At 56.1% G+C, this 19,812-nt stretch overlaps 2 protein-coding genes across 4 annotated transcripts in view; both read left to right on the top strand.

The window, feature by feature from the left end:
• The window catches only part of Rsph6a (radial spoke head 6 homolog A), a 20,856-nt gene extending 12,005 nt beyond the window's left edge, over positions 1 to 8,851 (top strand). The window contains exons 4-6 of the mRNA XM_027430962.2: positions 3,403 to 3,547; positions 4,363 to 4,480; positions 8,565 to 8,851. Of these exons, the coding sequence (XP_027286763.1) occupies positions 3,403 to 3,547; positions 4,363 to 4,480; positions 8,565 to 8,802 (501 nt within the window). The 3' untranslated portion in view covers positions 8,803 to 8,851. The remainder of the gene's footprint in view (positions 1 to 3,402; positions 3,548 to 4,362; positions 4,481 to 8,564) is intronic.
• A 3,884-nt stretch (positions 8,852 to 12,735) lies between these two features.
• Positions 12,736 to 19,801, top strand: LOC113837297 (dystrophia myotonica WD repeat-containing protein). 3 transcript variants are annotated; one of them, XM_027430957.2, is made up of 5 exons: positions 12,745 to 13,240; positions 15,269 to 15,451; positions 17,108 to 18,367; positions 18,985 to 19,059; positions 19,304 to 19,801. In XM_027430957.2, exons 1-5 carry the CDS (start codon positions 12,782 to 12,784, stop codon positions 19,349 to 19,351), a joined length of 2,025 nt encoding a protein of 674 aa, XP_027286758.1. In that variant the 5' UTR covers positions 12,745 to 12,781; the 3' UTR covers positions 19,352 to 19,801. The 3 variants fall into 3 exon arrangements, with proteins under 3 accessions (XP_035305253.1, XP_027286759.1, XP_027286758.1); XM_035449362.1 differs by lacking the exon at positions 15,269 to 15,451 and having other exon boundaries at positions 12,736 to 13,240; XM_027430958.2 differs by lacking the exon at positions 18,985 to 19,059 and having other exon boundaries at positions 12,742 to 13,240.
• Positions 19,802 to 19,812: the final 11 nt, after the last annotated feature.

The raw sequence follows: 19,812 nt of genomic DNA, 5'->3' as shown, positions 1-19,812 counted from the left end.
ATCCATCCATCCACCCACCCACCCATCCATCCACCCATCCATCCATCCACCCACCCAACCACCCATCCATCCACCCATCCATCCATCCATCCATCCACCCACCCATCCATCCACCCATCCATCCACCCATCCATCCCCCCATCCATCCATCCATCCACCCATCCATCCACCCATCCATCCCCCCATCCATCCATCCATCCACCCATCCATCCACCCATCCATCCCCCCATCCATCCATCCATCCACCCATCCATCCACCCATCCATCCCCCCATCCATCCATCCATCCACCCATCCATCCACCCATCCATCCCCCCATCCATCCATCCATCCACCCATCCATCCACCCATCCATCCCCCCATCCATCCATCCATCCACCCATCCATCCACCCATCCATCCCCCCATCCATCCATCCATCCACCCATCCATCCACCCATCCATCCCCCCATCCATCCATCCATCCACCCATCCATCCACCCATCCATCCCCCCATCCATCCATCCATCCACCCATCCATCCACCCATCCATCCCCCCATCCATCCATCCATCCACCCATCCATCCACCCATCCATCCCCCCATCCATCCATCCATCCACCCATCCATCCACCCATCCATCCCCCCATCCATCCATCCATCCACCCATCCATCCACCCATCCATCCCCCCATCCATCCATCCATCCACCCATCCATCCACCCATCCATCCCCCCATCCATCCATCCATCCACCCATCCATCCACCCATCCATCCCCCCATCCATCCATCCATCCACCCATCCATCCACCCATCCATCCCCCCATCCATCCATCCATCCACCCATCCATCCACCCATCCATCCCCCCATCCATCCATCCATCCACCCATCCATCCACCCATCCATCCCCCCATCCATCCATCCATCCACCCATCCATCCACCCATCCATCCCCCCATCCATCCATCCATCCACCCATCCATCCACCCATCCATCCCCCCATCCATCCATCCATCCACCCATCCATCCACCCATCCATCCCCCCATCCATCCATCCATCCACCCATCCATCCACCCATCCATCCCCCCATCCATCCATCCATCCACCCACCCATCCACCCATCCACCCATCCACCCATCCATCCACCCATCCACCCACCATCCATCCACCCATCCATCCACCCACCCATCCATCCACCCATCCATCCACCCACCCATCCATCCATCCACCCATCCATCCACCCATCCATCCATCCACCCATCCATCCATCCATCCATCCATCCATCCATCCATCCATCCATCCACCCATCCATCCACCCATCCATCCACCCATCCCCATCCACCCATCCATCCACCCATCCATCCACCCATCCACCCACCCATCCACCCATCCACCCATCCATCCATCCACCCATCCATCCATCCATCCATCCATCCATCCATCCATCCACCCACCCATCCATCCACCCAATCCACCCATCCACCCATCCACCCATCCACCATCCATCCATCCACCCATCCACCCACCCATCCATCCACCAACCACCCATCCATCCATCCACCCATCCATCCATCCATCCATCCATCCACCCACCCATCCACCCATCCACCCATCCACCCACCATCCACCCATCCATCCACCCATCCATCCACCCATCCATCCACCCACCCACCCATCCATCCATCCACCCCATCCACCCATCCATCCATCCATCCACCCACCCATCCATCCACCCACCCATCCATCCACCCACCCATCCACCCATCCATCCATTCCTCATGCCCTCCTTATTTCCTTAAATAGGAATTGGTTGATGATTCCCCAACAGACACCTTGGGATCAGATGGATCTTCCATGAGAATTGCTGGGAGCAATGGACTTTTAAATTACATTTTAATTCATTGTGTGTTAATTGTGTTTGTAGAGGTCAGAGGACAGCTTTTAGGAGTTGGTTCTCTCCTTCCACAATGTGGGTCCTGGGAATTGAACCCAGGATGTCAGGCTTTTCCGTAGACACTTTTAAGCACTAAACCATTTCACTGGCCCAGCTAGGAACATCTAATTAATTCACTAGTGAATTGGTTCACTCAATCAACTGTTGCTGACTTCGAAATATTTGGTAACATTCAAATAACTCTCCTTTGCTTTCCTTCCTTCCTTCCTTCGTTTCTTTCTTTCTTTCTTTTATATATTTTCAAGAAAGCGTTTCTCTGTGTAGCTCCGGCTGTCTTGGAATTTACAGAAACCCACCTGCCTCTGCCTCCTGAGTGCTGCTGGGATTAAAGGTGTGTGCCACCAATTGGGGTGGGGGGCACGACTTTCTTATACAGCCCAGGACCACTGGCCCAGGGATGGCACCGCCCACAGTGGGCTGGGCCCTCCCATATCAATCATTAATCAAGAAATGCCCCCACAGACTTGCTTCCTGGATGACTTTAGCTTGTATCATGCTCACACACACACACACACACACACACCACACACACACACACACACACACACACCACACACACACACGACACACACACACACACACACACACACACACACACACACACACACACACACACACACACACACACACACATCACACACACACACACACACACACATCACACACACACAACACACACACACACACACACACACACACACACACACACACACACACACACACACACACACACACATCACACACACACATCACACACACACACATCACACACACACACACACACACACACACACACACACACACACACACACACGGCAGCAGCAGCAGTAGCAAACCAGTACAGCAGGCATAAGCTACCACACTTGCTTCCAAGAACGCCTTCTGTGACCAGGACAAGTACTGACTGACCCTGCTTCACAGTTGAGGAAATTCGAGGTGGCGCTATGCTGTGTGCCTGCCTGTCCTTATTATTCAAAAAGCAGAGGGAATTCAAGGTCACAGAAAAAGATCCCGTGTTAAAAACAACAGGGCCTGATGTGGTGGCCTTTGATCCCAATACTCAGGAGACAAAAGGCAGCAGTTCTCTGAGTTCGAGGCCAGCCTGGTCTGCAGAGCGAGTTTCAGGACAGCCAGGGCTACACAGAGAAATAGTGTTCTTGAAAAACAACAAGAAAGCGAGCAAGAAAACAACAAAATCAAAATAAACAAAGCTCAGGAGTGTAGCTCAATAGAGTGCTTGCTTGACACCAGTATTGGAGGGAGAGAGAGAAAGAGAGAGAGAGAGAGAGAGAGAGAGAGAGAGAGAGAGAGAGAGAGAGAATACTGATATTCTCAGCAATGTGTCTAGCACCCTGATGCTCACTGGGGACAGGACCAGTGTTCTGGGGGCCTGTCTGGCCCTCCAATTTCTCCCAGAGCAGGTTAGGCTCTGTGGGGGGGGTGCCATCTGACTTTGCCGCTGCACCCCCAGGGTCGCTGTACGTGGGTGAACCCCATGCAGAAGACAGAGGAGGAGGAGGAGCTGGGGGAGGAGGAAGAGAAGGCGGATGAGGGGATGGAGGAGGTAGAGCAGGAGGTCGGTCCTCCACTTCTGACTCCTCTCTCAGAAGACGCAGGTGAGTCCTCCCTTTGGGACAGGTGCAGTGCCGGCCTTCGAGGGGCGGGAGGGGTGGGAACTCTGGTGTCACCATCCTTCTGCGCCTCATCCTGGGCATTGGGCCAGGGCTGGGAGCACAAGTCTGTCACCCAGGCCTTAGGGAGGGAGAAGCAGGAGGCTGGGGAGTCATCCTCAGCCACACAAAGCCAGCCCGGGCTACTTGAGACCCTTTGTTTGTTTGTTTGTTTGTTTGCTTTGTTTTTAAAAAACAACAACAAAACCCCTCCAAAACAACAACAAAAAAAAAACCATGGGTCTGGGGGAATGTGTTCCTCTTGCCACTAAGTCTCACCTGGCACATAACAGTGACCGTGGCCTGGAGACAGTCTGTTCCCTGGTCTTCTCTCTTTCTGGGGGGTTGTCATGGGAATCGCTGTTTAAGGCAGGTCTCACTCTGTAGCCCAGGCTGGCCTTGAACTCTGAGCAATGGTCCTTGGTCTCCTTGTGCCCCTACACCTAACTGGGAGAAGGGCTTTTGGGCACTCCCCCACCCCACCCCACCCTGGTTCTTGGAGCTCCCTGCTGGTGGCGTGGCTGCCAGACCTCACTACCACCCAGCCAGGCGGGGGGATGACATGAGTGTCCTCATTTCATTCTCTAAAGCAGAGAGAGATGGTGTGGCTGTCCACGTCAGGACACAGAGAGAGGACAGGGCGGGGCCGGGCTCTCAGTGTGATTGTAGCTCCTGCCCTCTAGTCCTCCTCTCCACCCATGTGGTAAGGTAGGGTTTGGGGACCTCCCGACCCCACCGCCCCCTTTTCCTTCTCACAACAGAGATCATGCACCTGTCTCCCTGGACCACCCGCCTCTCCTGCAGCCTCAGCCCGCAGTATTCGGTGGCCGTCGTGCGCTCTAACCTCTGGCCAGGGGCCTACGCCTACGCCGTTGGCAAGTACGATTTAACCTTGACCCAAGCTTGGGTCTGTCCATGGTACAGACATCATCTTACCTACCAGGCAGGCCAGTGGTGGCGAGCACCTGGAATCCCAGCCGAGGCAGGCGGATCTCTGTGAGTTCGAGGCCAGCCTGGTCTATAGAGCGAGTTGCAGGACAGCCAGGGCCACATAGAGAGAGATCCCATCTTAAAAATATATACTGACAATCTGCGGTCACCCCTCTACTCCCACCCCTTTTAACCTTTAAATTGTCTCTAAACCCCTAAATCAGCTCAGCAACCTGGCAGTCCAGTCCAGCCTTCAGAGAGCCTGGCTGCGATAACCGGATCTGTCCACCAGAGGGCAGAGCGTTTCTGCTCTGAACTCTGTGCGCGGCGTTGTTGAGTCCCCGGCTTAGTCCTGATGGCGTTTCATGGAAACTCGATGCTTTGACCATATTCTTGTGGATTATTTTTTGTTTTTCCAGAATCTGAGACTAGGGTTTTTCTAACCCTCTTGCTCTAGCCACGCATTAATGTTTAAAAATCCCTCTCAAAGTCAAACTGAGTCCCAGCCCATCCTCATGCCCGTTTATCTGCACGCCCTCCCTCTTCTCCATCCACCCATCAGTTCGTCCGTCATCAGTTCGTCCATCCATGCATCCATCAATGCAGTAATTCGTCCATCTATTTTTTTGTCTTTTTGTAGAAGAGTATTCTAGACAAAGTTATGTATATTGTTTACGTGTGTGTGTGCACGTGCATGCGCTTGCATGAGTTTTTGTGCACCGTATTCATACAGGAAACTTTGGAAGCCGGAAGAGACCTTTGGGTGTTCAGGAACTGGACAGTTATAGGTGGTTGTGCGCCTCCTGATGTAGGCGTGGGAAACCAGTAAGCACTCTGAGCAGCTCAGCCATCACGCCATCCCCCAAAGAGATTTTATTTTGTTTTATGTGGGATTTCTTTCCCTTCTTTTGGACACGATCTCATCATGTAGACCTCGTTGGTCTGGAACTTAATCTGTAGACCAGGCTGTCCTCGAACTCAGAAAGATCTGCCTGCTTCTTCTTCCCAAGTGCTGGGATTAAAGGTGTGCACAAACACAAGTGCCTAAGAATCGTTTTAAATTGTGTGTGTGTGTGTGTGTGTGTGTGTGTGTGTGTGTGTGTGTGTGCATGTCAGATTTGGCTTGTACCACTGTCTCTCTGTTGTCCACACGGGTTTTCATTGTGCAGCTCTGGCTGGCCTTGAACTCCTAATCCTCCTGCCTCAGCTTCCAGAGTACTGGGATTACAGGTGCATGTCATCATAGTTGGCCCTATAAGAAACTCTTGAAGACAGGTGTTGTTGGCACACGCCTTTAATCCCAGCACTCAGGAGGCAGAGGCAGACAGATCTCTGTGAGTTCAAGACCAGCCTGGTCTACAGAGCGAGTGCCAGGATAGGCTCCAAAGCCACAGAGAAACCCTGTCTCGAAAAACCAAAAAAAGAGAGAAAAAGAAACTGTTGAACATCACTGTTTGGCATCTGCCTGCAGGATCCCAGGCCCTTGTTGGAAAGACAGCCATGTGTCAGTCCATGGGAATCGGTAGCAGAAGTTCAGTCATCAGTTGGATGACCCTACCCCACTCCTACCCTGCCAGCAAAGTATGCTGTTATGAAGTAGATAAGCTCCTAACTGGGTGTCTTGAGCCCTTGGGGATTCTGGAGAGGAGCAACCTTCAATCTACAATCCACAGAGCAAGAAACACCAGTGAGAGACAGGCAGGAGTATTCGAGACCAGTTTTACATATGGAGTGCGTAGGACTCACCGAGAATCTGGCAAAGATGAAAATTCCAGTTCAAATGTCTAGAAAAGAGTCTGGGTCTCAGGGTAACTGTGTTGTGGTGCTGAGATTGAAGCCAGAGTTTTGACCCATTCAAGACAAGTGCTCTACCACTGAGCCACGCCCCCAGCCCCTCACTGGGGGATTCTAGGCAGGGGCTCTACCACTGAGCCACACCCCCAGCTCTCATTTTACCTTTTTTCATTTTTAGATTCATTTTTTTTATTTCACATACATTGATGTTTTACTTTCATGTGTGTCTGTGTGAGGGTGCAGACCCTTGGGAACTGGAGTTACAGACAGTTGTGAGCTGCCATGTGGGTGCTGGGAATTGAACCTGGGTCCTCTGAAAGTAGCAGCCAGTGCTGTTAATGGATGAGCAATCTTTCCAGCTACCCTTTGCCCCCACCCACTTTTAGACAAAATCTTTCTCTGTAGCACTGGATGTCCTGGAACTCACTCTGTAGGCCAGGGTGGCCTTGAACTCATAGAGATCCACCTGCCTCTGCCTCTCCAGTGCTGGGATTAAAGGAGTGTGCCACCATCCACTTGTATTTCTTTCATTCTTTATTTCATAACAAGTCTTCAGAATCTGGAATATGTTTTCAAGTAAAATGAATCTCAGTTTGGATGTGAAGTTTTCATCAGAAAGACTGGCCAGGCTGGTGACACAAGCTAATGACACCAATAAGCTCAGATGATCAGGAAGCCAAGGCAGGGAGAAGATGAGCTATTCCAAGGCTAGCTTTGGCTGCAGAGGGAGCTTAAGGCCAGACTGAGCAACCTAGAATGTATTTCAAGATAAAAAAAATAGCAGAGGCTACATACAGCTCAGTGATAGAACAGTTGCCTAGAATCCCCCAGTGAGGGGCTGGGGGCGTGGCTCAGCAGATAAGTGCTTTTGTAAGTGGCAGGAGACCCTGGCTTCAACCTCCAGTACCACTAGGAGAAACAAATTAACCTTAGCCAGGCTACTGATACATATCTATTTTCCAAGCACCAAGGAGGCTGAGGCAGGAGTTTCCAGCTTACGGCCAGCCTTGGATATGTGGTGATATACTCCCATAAAGAGAAAAAAGAAGTAAAAGCAGATTCATGGACCCAAGTTGTTCCAGGACTCTTTGGAGGTTTTCCAATAACCAAATTAAGTATCCGTTTTATTTTTAAAATAGAAATTAACTAAAATTAAATCAAAGTCACTCCACCCTAAGACAGCAGAACGCACATTCTTCACTAGCGTCCAGGGAGACACTCCAAGACTGAATGCGAACCGAATCTTTAAACAAGGTCCAGTAGATGTAAGGTGATCGCGATCATGCCACACACGCTCTGTGACTCCCTGAGAATGAAATGAGAGGGTTGTAAAGGGAGGCGGTGAGGGATGTTGGCAACATGAGACCGGAGACCAATAGACTCAGAAATGATTAGTGATAGAAGACATCAAAGGCTGAGAAGATGGCTTAGTGGGTAAAGAATTTGCTGCCCAAACCAGTGAAGGGCTGGGGGTGTGGCTCAGTGGTAGAGCCCCTGCCTAGAATCCCCCCAGTGAGGGGCTGGGGGCGTGGCTCAGTGGTAGAGCCCCTGCCTAGAATCCCCCAGTGAGGGGCTGGGGGCGTGGCTCAGTGGTAGAGCCCCTGCCTAGAATCCCCCAGTGAGGGGCTGGGGTGTGGCTCAGTGGTAGAGCCCCTGCCTAGAATCCCCCAGTGAGGGGCTGGGGGCGTGGCTCAGTGGTAGAGCCCCTGCCTAGAATCCCCCAGCAAGGGGCTGGAGGATCAATGGATCCCTGGAATTTAGTGAGCCAGACTAGCAGAATCAAGGAGTGCCAGGCCTGGTGAAGAGACTCTGCCTCAAAATACAGGTGTAGAGCTGAGCTTGGGCAATGCCCCCTTCAGGCTTCACAGCCATCTGCAACTCCAACACCTGGATGTGATGCCCCCTTTTGGCCTTTGCAGGCACTGCACCCACGTGCACAAACCCACACAGACAGACAGACAGACAGACAGACAGACAGACAGACACACACACACACACACACACACACACACACACACACACTCAGTCCTCCAGTCAGTCCCCTTGCCAGTTATTGGTGGTATGGCCACTTTTAGACCTGGTGAGCTCAGAACGGTGGTCAATAAACCTTTGTGGGATGGACAGACTGAGAGAGAAACCCCCGCGTGCACCTCCCACCTGCCCATGGCGACCGCAGTGACGCTGTGCCACGCTTAGTCCCACCCTCCAAGAGAACGTCTCCCTCTCCCCGTGTCTCTAGGAAGTTTGAGAACCTGTACATTGGCTGGGGGCACAAGTACAGCCCCGAGAACTTCAACCCCTCGCTGCCGGCTCCCATCCAGCATGAGTACCCCAGCGGGCCTGAGATCATGGAGATGAGTGACCCCACGGTGGAGGAGGAGCTGGCCCTGAAGGCTGCCCAGGAGCAGGCCCTGGCGGCCGCCGAGGAAGAGGAGGAGGACGAGGAGGAGGAGGAGGATGAAGACCTGGAGGACTGAGGTCACCAAGCTCTGTCCCACGACCTTCTTTGTAGTTACAGATTGTATTTTTTCCAGGTTTTTCTTTTTTTTTACCCCCTGCCCTTGCAGGACATGGGTAGGAAAGAAAGCACCCAGTGCTCCAAATAAAACGCACCCCCGCCCCACGGCACAGCCGCTAAGTTACAAATCCATTCTTCATACTGGGCCATTGATACGTTCATTTCTTCTCCACGTTTGCTTGTACTGATTTCTTTCTTTATGTTTGGTTCCTCAAGACAGGGTTTCTCCGTGTAGCCCTGGCTGTCCTGGCACTCCCTCTGTAGACCAGGCCGCCTTGGAACTCACAGAGATCCTCCTGCCTCTGCCTCCCGGGGGGCTGGGGTTAAAGGCGTGCGTGCGCCACCATCACCTGGCTTTCTTGCTTTCAAAGATTTATTTTTATTTGTGTGTGTCCGTGGGTGTCTGTGTATGTGTGTGAAGATGCCCTCAGGGCCAGAAGAGGGGGGCCAGGTCCCATGTTGCCTTACTAACATAACAGGCAGTTGTGAGCCCCCCTGATATGGGGACTGGGAACTGATCTTGGGCCCGCCAACCCCATTTAGTTTTTAAATTTTTGCTGGGGCTCTGGCGGGGGGCGGGGGTGTGCAGCTAGAGAGAAGGCTCAGTGGTTAAGAACATTGCCTACTCTTCCAAAAGACCTGAGTTCAAGTCCCAGCACCGGCATGGTGGTGGCGCATGCCTTTAATCCCAGCACTCTGGAGGCAGAGGCAGGCGGATCTCTGTGAGTTCGAGACCAGCCTGGTGTACAAAGCAAGTTCTAGGGCAGGCTCCAAAGCTACAGAGAAACCCCTCTCAAAAAAACAAAAAAGAAAAATAAATATAAAATACCTTGACAAGGGGCAACTTAGGGGAAAAAAAAACAACGTTATTTCAGCTTGCCCTCCCAGGTCACAGTCCTTCATAGCAGAGAGGGAAGTCAAGGCAGGAATAGTGGAGAGAAGGAATTCATGTATGCTTGCACGGCTGCACTCAGCCTCCTCTCCACTCTGTTACAAAGTTCAGGACCCCCTGCCTAGGGAATGGTGCCTCCCACAGTGGACTGGCTCTTCAGGTATCACTAAGACAATTAGCCACAGACACGCCTACAGGTCAACCCAATACAGACAGTGTAAGTGTTGAAGCTCGGACTGTAGCCAGGAGCCAAGGAATACCACAAAGTCTCTGTAAGTGTAGCAGCTTACAGCTCTGGCCAGGGAAAGGTTTCCCCAGCGCAGGTGAACAACCCTGCTCCGGCAGGGGAGAAGGGTTTGCCCAGCTATGTTGTTCCCCAGTGAAAGTGTTACAGCTCTGCCCTCTTAGGCCAAAGTGTCACTGCAAAGGAAACATCCAAGAGGGTGAGAAGCAGCAGCAAACCCAACAGGGTACAGAGTTTATATAGGTGATGGTGGTGGGGTGGGCAGTTTCCCAGGGTGCCTTGGGATTGGTGGCTTTTGTAGCCTGATTCTGGGGCTAGCTCAGGGACTGGTGGGATTCTGTGACCAGGGCCTCTCAGGGAAGGGGCTGGTGGGATTCTGTGACCAGGGCCTCTCAGGGAAGGGACTGGTGGGATTCTGTGCCCAGGGACTCTCAGGGAAGGGACTGGTGGGATTCTGTGCCCAGGGTCTCTCAGGGAAGGGACTGGTGGGATTCTGTGCCCAGGGCCTCTCAGGGAAGGGGCTGGTGGGATTCTGTGACCAGGGCCTCTCAGGGAAGGGACTGGTGGGATTCTGTGCCCAGGGCCTCTCAGGGAAGGGGCTGGTGGGATTCTGTGTTCAGGGACTCTCAGGGAAGGGACTGGTGGGATTCTGTGTTCAGGGGCCTCTCAGGGAAGGGACTGGTGGGATTCTGTGACCAGGGACTCTCAGGGAAGGGACTGGTGGGATTCTGTGTTCAGGGTCTCTCAGGGAAGGGACTGGTGGGATTCTGTGCCCAGGGGCCTCTCAGGGAAGGGACTGGTGGGATTCTGTGCCCAGGGCCTCTCAGGGAAGGGACTGGTGGGATTCTGTGTTCAGGGGCTCTCAGGGAAGGGACTGGTGGGATTCTGTGCCCAGGGACTCTCAGGGAAGGGACTGGTGGGATTCTGTGCCCAGGGGCCTCTCAGGGAAGGGACGGGTGGGATTCTGTGACCAGGGCCTCTCAGGGAAGGGACTGGTGGGATTCTGTGCCCAGGGCCTCTCAGGGAAGGGACTGGTGGGATTCTGTGCCCAGGGACTCTCAGGGAAGGGACTGGTGGGATTCTGTGACCAGGGGCCTCTCGGGGAAGGGACTGGTGGGATTCTGTGCCCAGGGGCCTCTCAGGGAAGGGACGGGTGGGATTCTGTGACCAGGGCCTCTCAGGGAAGGGACTGGTGGGATTCTGTGACCAGGGCCTCTCAGGGAAGGGACGGGTGGGATTCTGTGACCAGGGCCTCTCAGGGAAGGGACTGGTGGGATTCTGCCGCTAGACACTGGGGCAAGCTCAGGGATGGATGGGATTTCACGCTGTGGTCCTGGGGTCGAGTCAGGGGCAGGATGTTTGCTTGGCCAGCTTTACCCTACAAGAGAGTCCCTCACTGAGATTGTCTTCCATGGGATTCTAGGTAATTGAACGTCAAATCGACAAAGCCGACCATGGTCAGGAAAACAAAACCAGAAAACGGGGACCGACTCAGCCAGGCAGGGAGGGCTTCCTTCCCTTCCCTGTGTCAGCCGCAGGGGAGGGACCACAGGAAGGTTTAGGCTGCCAGGGGGACATGGGAGGGCAGAGGAGGCGCCCGCTAAATGAAAGGAGGAGCTGGGTGTGGCTGGCGTCTCAGGTCTGAAATCCAAGCACTTCCAGAGGCTGAGGCGAAAGGATTGGGCCCAAGTTTGAGGACAGCCCGGGCCACAAGCGTGAGACAAAAACCAGCGTCGGTGAGATGGCCCAGTGGGTAGGGGCACTTACTGCCAGGTCCCATCCCTGGGGCCCCCAAGGTGGGAGGGGACTCGACTCCCTCTGACCGCGCCATTGTGCGGGTCCACGCAAAAAAAAAGCAAAAATAAATAAATGCAGTAATTTGTTTAATTAAAAAAAATGCAAAAATAGGGCTGGAGAGATGGCTCAGAGGTTAAGAACACCGGCTGCTCTTCCAGAGGACCTGAGTTCAATTCCCAGCAACCACACGGTGGCTCACAACCGTCTGTGATGAGATCCGGTCCCTCCTCAGGCGTTCAGGGACAGACACATGCAGACAATGTTGTATACATAATAAATCTTTTAAAAAAAATGCAAAAATAAATGCAGTCATTTGTTTAATTAAAAATGCAAAAATAGCCTGGCGTTGGTGGCGCACGCCTTTAATCCCAGCACTGGGGAGGCAGAGGCAGGCGGATCTCTGTGAGTTCGAGGCCAGCCTGGTCTCCAGAGCGAGTGCCAGGATAGGCTCCAAAGCTACACAGAGAAACCCTGTCTCAAAAAAAACCAAAAAAGAAAAAAAAGCAAAAATAAATGCAGTCATTTGTTTAATTACAAAAATAAATGCAGTAATTTTTTAATTAAAATAAAAAAGAATCGCCTGGAGTCGTCTGTAAAACCCGAGGAGGATGCTCAACAGAGCCTGAGGGTTCTCCGTTGCTAGGCAAACGGCTCCCTGGGCGCGGTCGTCAGGGCCTAGGGCGTGGCTCTGGGCCACGCCCCCACGGGCCGGCGTCGGTCGCTGGCTGGCTCGCTGGCTCCCGTTGGCCACGCCCACACCGCCCGCGACCCCGCCCCCCAGCCCCTCAGAACCGTTACCTCAGCAACCGCCCGGGCTCCTCCCGCCTCCGGCTCGCGGGGTGCCAATCGCAGAGGCGTCACCCCGGACGGACGACGACCCTCCCACCCCTTCCGGCGCCAGGTCCGCAGCTTCCGGCTGGGTGGCGGGTGTGTGGGGTGGGGGGGGTGTCGAGCGGGCGAGCGGGCGAGCGGGCGAGCCCCCCCCTCCCCTCGCGGGCGGCCAAGATGGCGGCGGGCGGCGCTGAGGGCGTCGCGGGCCCGGGCGGCGCCATGGGCGAGTGCGCCGAGATCAAGTCTCAGTTCCGCACCCGCGAGGGCTTCTACAAGCTGCTCCCGGGAGACGCGGCGCGCAGGCCGGGCCCGGCCTCGGCCCAGACCCCGGCGCCGCCTCAGCCCCCTCAGCCGCAGCCGCAGCAGCAGCAGCCGCAGCCCCCTCAGCCGCCGCCCGGGCCCGCCTCGTCCCCGCCGCCCGCCGGCCCCGGCCCGGGTCCCGGCCCCGGTCCCGGCCCGGGGCCCGCGCTGCCCGCCGTCCGCCTCAGCCTGGTGCGCCTGGGCGAGCCCGACGGCGACGGCGAGCCGCCCTCCACGCCCTCGGGGCTCGGCTCCGGCCGAGACCGCGTCTGCTTCAACCTGGGCCGCGAGCTGTACTTCTACCCCGGCTGCTGCCGCCGCGGGAGCCAGCGGGTGAGCCGCTCGCCCGCCCGCCTCAGTCCCCGGTGGCCCCCCCGGGGTGTCCCCCGGCGAGCCCCACCGCCTCAGGCTGCCTGAGGAACGTTGCCGTGCGGGGTTCTTTGGGGCGGGACCCGGGCCCGGATGCCCCGGGGGGACAGGCACGGTGCGGGCGGTGCGGTGTTTTTGGGGACACAGTCGTCGTCCCCCCCCCCGGGAGGTGGGGAACGCGGGGGAAGGGGGGCCGCCCGCTTGGCGCGCGGGAGGAGGGAGTCTGAGAACCTAACCAGACCCAGGCGGGAGTGGGGAGCGTTTGCTAAGGGGTGGAGATGGCAGTCGCACAGGTTAAAAAAAAAAAAAAAGGCTGCAGGTGTGGCGTAGGGGTGGGCGGACAAAGCGACGGTATTGAATGGGATCCTAAGGAGTGCGGTGTCCTGTCAGGAGTGCGGTGTCCTGTCAGGAGTGCGGTGTCCTGTCAGGAGTGCGAGGGGACACGGAGGGGGTTGGGTGGGACGTGAGTCTCTGGCAGGGGCCATCATCCCCAGGTGAGGCAGACACCGCTAAAGCAATTGAGTCCTAGGAGCGGGAGGGAGGGAGAGAGACAGTGACAGAGAGACAGAGGGAGAGAGGGAGAGAGACAGACAGACAGACAGACAGACAGACAGACAGTGACAGAGAGACAGAGGGAGAGAGAGAGACAGTGACAGAGAGAGAGACAGAGTGAGTGAGAGAGAGAGAGAGAGGGGGGGGGAGAGACAGAGTGAGTGAGTGAGAGAGAGAGACACACACAGAGAGGGAGAGAGAGAGACAGGGAGAGGGACAGAGACAGAGAGACAGAGAGAGACAAAGACAGAGAGACAGAGGGAGAGAGACAGTGACAGAGAGAGAGACAGAGTGAGTGAGTGAGAGAGAGAGACACAGAGAGACAGAGGGACAGAGACAGAGAGACAGAGGGAGAGAGACAGACAGAGAGGGACAGAGATGGAGAGAGAGACAGAGAGGGAGAGACAGAGACTGAGGGACAGAGAGAGACAGAGGGAGAGAGAGAGACACACACAGAGAGAGACAAAGAGATAGAGGGGGGACAGAGAGAGGGAGAGACAGAGGCTGAGGGACAGAGAGAGACGGAGAGGGAGACAGAGAGGGACAGAGGGACAGAGACAGAGAGGGAGAGAGAGAGACAGAGGGAGAGAGAGGGGGGAGAGAGACAGGGGGAGAGAGACAGAGGGGGGAGGGGCTCCTGAGAGTCCAGGGGTGACCGTGTACCTAAAATATGAGGGAGCGTGATGCCTGATGGGTGTCTCAGCTATGACAGATGTCCTGAAGTTTAGGGACTCCAGATGAAAGGCAATGACGCCTTGGAGATGGCTCTGTGGGTGAAGTGTGTGCTTTGAAAGCGTGCGGACCTGAGTCTGGACCCCTGGGGCCCATGTAACCGCGTGAGCTCTATGTATGAGTCTGCAGCCGCAGTTCAGGCGGCAGGGCCAGGGGCCCTGGGGCTCGCTGGCAGCGGTCTAACTGCACTGCTGAGCTGCTGGTTCACTAAGAGCCCCTATGTCAAATGCTAGATGGAAAGCCACCCAGAAAGATGCTGAATGTTGACCTCTGACCCCCATTCCCATGCATAGTGCACACACATGCACAAAGGCATATGCCACATGTACAAAAAAAAATGGAAGAAATCCTAGGATGTTGGGATTTTCGAATCCTTGGGTCTGGGTCTGGGGTGGGGGGCTCCTGAAATACCGTGCTGAGTCCCACTGGAGTTGTCTTTGGATGTGGCTGGGAAGACTGGAGGAGAGTCAGCTCCAGGCCTTTGGGGACACTGTGGTCTTCACTGGGTGGCCTGCGTGTGAGCATGTGGTGCTGTCCTGGGTTTGAGTCCCCTCTCAGTCTGTGGTGGCCTGCCCCTCCCCAGCCTCCTGGCCACTTCCCTCGAGGTTAGCCCTGCTTCCTCTGGGTGGTTTCCCCGACCTCAGCTTCCGCTCCGTCCTCTCCCTGCTCTCACCCGCTAACTAACTCTCTTCCCACGCACGGCTCAAGTCCATTGACCTCAACAAGCCCATCGACAAGCGCATCTACAAGGGGACCCAGCCCACCTGCCACGACTTCAACCAGTTCACGGCCGCCACAGAGACCATTTCCTTGCTGGTGGGCTTCTCTGCCGGCCAGGTGCAGTACCTGGACCTCATCAAGAAGGACACCAGCAAGCTTTTCAATGAAGAGGTGACTGAGGGCAAGAGCCACCCCTTCTTGTTTACCTACCCACCCCCACACTAAGCTGCCTGGGAACAGAGTAGGCTTGAGAGGGGCCGGGTGAGGGAGAGGGGCACCAGTGACAGACAGCTGCTGATGCTGCCACCGTACTTACAGTGTCCTGGTTCTCTGCTGGAAGTCTCCGCCACGGGTGGCTAAGAAAGTATGGTGCCCATCTCACAGAGTGGAAGACTGAGGCTCATAGGCGGTTGGGACTTTCTTGATGTTTTGTTGACTTCAAATTATTCTGGGCTCTTTAGGCTTTGGATTCTTGTCCCTGCTGTGTCATTGACTTACTGTGTGGTTTCGGGAAAGTGATTTGTTCTCCCAGCCGTAGTTTTCTTCTGCAAAGTGGGATTTGTAACCCTTCTCACAGGGCTATTTAAGCTCTTTCACAAGGACTGCTCGGTAGGACTAACTTGGCTTAAAGGGACCTTCGCCAGCAGGCGGGGAAGGCCCCTGTGCTCTTGTGGCCCACAAATGTTCTCAAAAGGAGCAAATGGCCGGAGGGAGCGAGGGAAGGCACTCACCCATTTCCAGAACAATGATCCTGCCAGTGCAGGCCTCTGTCCAGGAACACTCAGAGCAGATGGGAAGCCTGTCCTCGCCACTTTCAGGCTGGAGACAGGCTGCACAGATCCCTCAGGGGCCCTGCATGCAGCCCTGGTCAGCCAGGAGCTGCCATTGAGGCGAAGCCTGAAGGAGGCAGACCTCCAGGGAAGGACATTTAAGTAGAGAATGGCTTGGGCCTCTTAGTACAGGGTTCTTATCCCAGCTACTTGGGAGGCTGATACAGAAGGATCAGAAGTTCAAGACCTGCCTGCCGGGCTCCAGAGTAAAGGAACAGCTTACCCCCAGCCGGGACAGCCAGCCATCAGCTGGTGGCCAGGGGAGCAGCTGAGGGAGAGAAAGCGGAAGGTGCCCTCTGAGAAAGAACAGGAGGTGTTGCTTGCCTTGGCGTGCAAAGCTGTAGGAAGGAGCTTGCCCTCATTAACAGGAACCAGAGGAGTGACCGTGGATACTCTGCTGTGCCTGAGCCATGGGGCCAAGAAGATTCGAGGGCTGGTGGCCTTCTCAGCCCTCAGTGGGACGCAGCTTGGTCCCAGGAGGGAAGCTGGGTCGTCAGAGTGGCTGCTTCAGGCTGTAGGGACTCAGGCAGGGCAGTGCAGTGCTAAGGGCTGGTTCACATTTACTCGTCTCTGGAGGCAGCTATGAGTGTCTGAGGCTAGGGGGGCATTGTAGGAAGTGGCAGTGGGACCAGGGTGGTTGGGGTGGGAGTGGAGAGACTAGTTTGTGGCACACTTGGCTCACAAGCCCACAGCTTTTGTTGGAAGACGAGACTTCATGGGGGGGTGTGCTTGGAGGGATCTGACGGTGCAGCTGAAGGATGAGGTCCGTTTGTGCAGGGGCACTGCTCGGGGCGTGTCCTCTGGATGCTGCCCTAGCAGCTGGACTAGTGCTGGGGACCCTTTCTCAGGGGAAGCAGGTACTCTGGGATTTATGTGACACTGGAGACGGAAGCAACAGTTAAGTGGCTGGAGGATAACCCTTTACAGGCAGGGCTGCTCCTTCATCAGAAGTAATTACCACCTTCCAACTCCACCCTGTCACTCATTCCCTTTGCAGCGGCTGATTGACAAGACCAAGGTGACATATCTGAAGTGGCTGCCTGAGTCCGAGAGCCTATTCCTCGCTTCTCACGCCAGTGGCCACCTGTACCTCTACAATGTCGGCCACCCCTGTGTATGCACCCCACCCCAGTATAGCCTGCTGAAGCAGGGTGAGGGCTTTGCTGTCTATGCAGCCAAGAGCAAGGCTCCCCGCAACCCACTGGCCAAGTGGGCGGTGGGTGAGGGGCCCCTCAACGAGTTTGCTTTCTCACCTGACGGCAGACACCTAGCCTGCGTCAGCCAGGATGGCTGCCTGCGTGTCTTCCACTTTGACAGCATGCTTCTGCGCGGGCTCATGAAGAGCTACTTTGGGGGTCTGCTGTGTGTGTGCTGGAGCCCTGATGGCCGCTATGTGGTGACAGGAGGGGAAGATGACCTGGTCACTGTGTGGTCCTTCACGGAGGGTCGTGTGGTGGCTCGAGGCCATGGCCACAAGTCCTGGGTCAACGCTGTGGCCTTTGATCCCTACACCACACGGGCAGAGGAGACCACGCCGGCCACTGGTGACGGGGATCCCAGGGGTGAGGAGGAGGAGCCTGAAGCCACCAGCTCAGACACAGGAGCCCCACTCTCCCCACTGCCCAAGGCTGGCTCCATCACCTACCGCTTTGGCTCAGCTGGCCAGGACACACAGTTCTGCCTGTGGGACCTCACAGAGGACGTGCTCGCCCCTCATCCCTCTCTGGCCCGTACCCGAACCCTGCCAGGCACACCTGGGGCCACGCCGCCAGCCTCCGGCAGCTCTCGGGCAGGAGAGGCAGGCACAGGCCCCCTGCCCCGCTCCCTGTCACGGTCCAACAGCCTTCCTCACCCAGCGGGCGGGGGCAAGGCTGCTGGGCCCGGTGCAGCCATGGAGCCGGGCCCACCGTTCAGCATCGGCCGCTTCGCCACCCTGACCCTGCAGGAGCGGCGGGACCGAGGAGCCGAGAAGGAACATAAGCGCTACCACAGCCTGGGCAACATCAGCCGTGGGGGCGGCGGGGGCAGCAGCAACAATGACAAGCTCGGCGGCCCTGCTCCCCGAAGCCGCCTGGACCCAGCCAAGGTGCTGGGCACGGCACTGTGCCCTCGAATCCACGAGGTCCCGCTGCTGGAGCCGCTCGTGTGCAAGAAGATCGCTCAGGAGCGCCTGACCGTGCTGCTCTTCCTCGAGGACTGCATCATCACTGCCTGCCAAGAGGGCCTCATCTGCACCTGGGCTCGGCCAGGCAAGGCGGTGAGGCACCCCGACCCCGACCCCGACCGGGACAGGGCCCCGGGGCTGAGGGAGGGGCGGGCCTCCTGGCTGCCAGGCCTCAGTCAGGCCTAGGGGATGGAATGGTGGGGCCCACAGCCAACCATCCAAAGGGCCTCTGGTGACCTGTGTGGCCCACCCTGAGCACTTCACACTCAAGGCAGACCTGTTTTCATGGGAAATACGCATTTTAATTGGTGAGCTTTGTTTTGGGGCTGACAGTCCAGGGATAAGATTGAGCCGAGGGCCTGGCTTCTGGCTGCCTCTTAGACACTCCATTTCTGAGCCAGCTGCTAAAGGCCCGGATGGGAATCGCCAGGGCCCAGGCCCAGGCCCACATTTCTGCTTGGTGTGTGGTCCTGGTCACTGTGCTTTGCAGATGGGCTGTGTGGTGGCTGTGGTCTTAGTCAGTGAGCTGAAGGCCTGGCACTGGTCAGGACAGGGCTGGGCTGTCTTTTTCTTTAGCATGTGGGCTCTGCGTCCGGGATCCTTGCTGTGGAAGGTTTGAGTCCAGAAAGAAGCCTTAGAGCTCAGAGCAAAGGCAGGGTGGTAGGGCTTGGGATGTGTGAGCTCTAAAAGATGCCCCTCTGTCTCCCTAGTTTACAGACGAGGAGAACGAGGCCCAGACAGGGGAAGCAAGTTGGCCCAGGTCACCCAGCAAGTCAGTGGTAGAGGTAGGACCAACCTCCAAGCTGCAAGTGGACCCCAGATTCTCTTTCCTCTCAACCATCCCCATCTGCCTGCCCGGGATCACCTGGGGCCATTCATTACTGTCAAAGTGCCATCCTGGGGCAGGGACCTCGCCGGGACGACAGCTGTGGGACTGGGGGTCCAGAAGCCTTCGGGTGCCCCTCCCCACCCCAGCACTGGCAGAAGCCCAGGTGTTGTCTAATCCGACCTCCCTCTCATCCTCCTCAGGGTATCTCCTCCCAACCAGGCAACTCCCCCAGTGGCACTGTGGTGTGAAGCTCGGATGTCCCATGTCCCAGCCTCCTAGCCATAACCCCCCTGCAGACCTCAAGGACCACTGTAGTAACAAGACTAATCGTGATGAAGGGCTCTGCAAGCCCCCACCCTGCACAGACTGGCCCAGCCATGGGGATGGAGCGGCCTGTGTGGCCTCAGCCCTGGCCCCACCCACTGCCAAGTACAATGACCTGTCCTCTGAAATACCAGTGTTAACCCACATCCCTGTCCCAGCATGTGACTGGTCACTCCTGGGAGACTCCGCCCACAGCAGCCCAGCTCCACTGTGCCCCTGGGTGAGAGGGCTGCAGGGGGTGTCCCCTCCAAGCCCACACCCCACCCCTTGCTATGATTTGTGCTTTTGAAGAGTGTTAAATTATGGAGGCCCACGGGGCCCTCCTTGTTCCCCCTGGACCTTTTATTTATACTAAAGTCCTTGTTTGCACAGCGTCTCTGTTCCC

This window comes from Cricetulus griseus, chromosome 9 (genome assembly GCF_003668045.3).
Source record: "Cricetulus griseus strain 17A/GY chromosome 9, alternate assembly CriGri-PICRH-1.0, whole genome shotgun sequence".
In the NCBI taxonomy this organism is placed as follows: Eukaryota; Metazoa; Chordata; class Mammalia; order Rodentia; family Cricetidae; genus Cricetulus; species Cricetulus griseus.
This window is presented reverse-complemented; position numbering and strand designations above follow the sequence as displayed.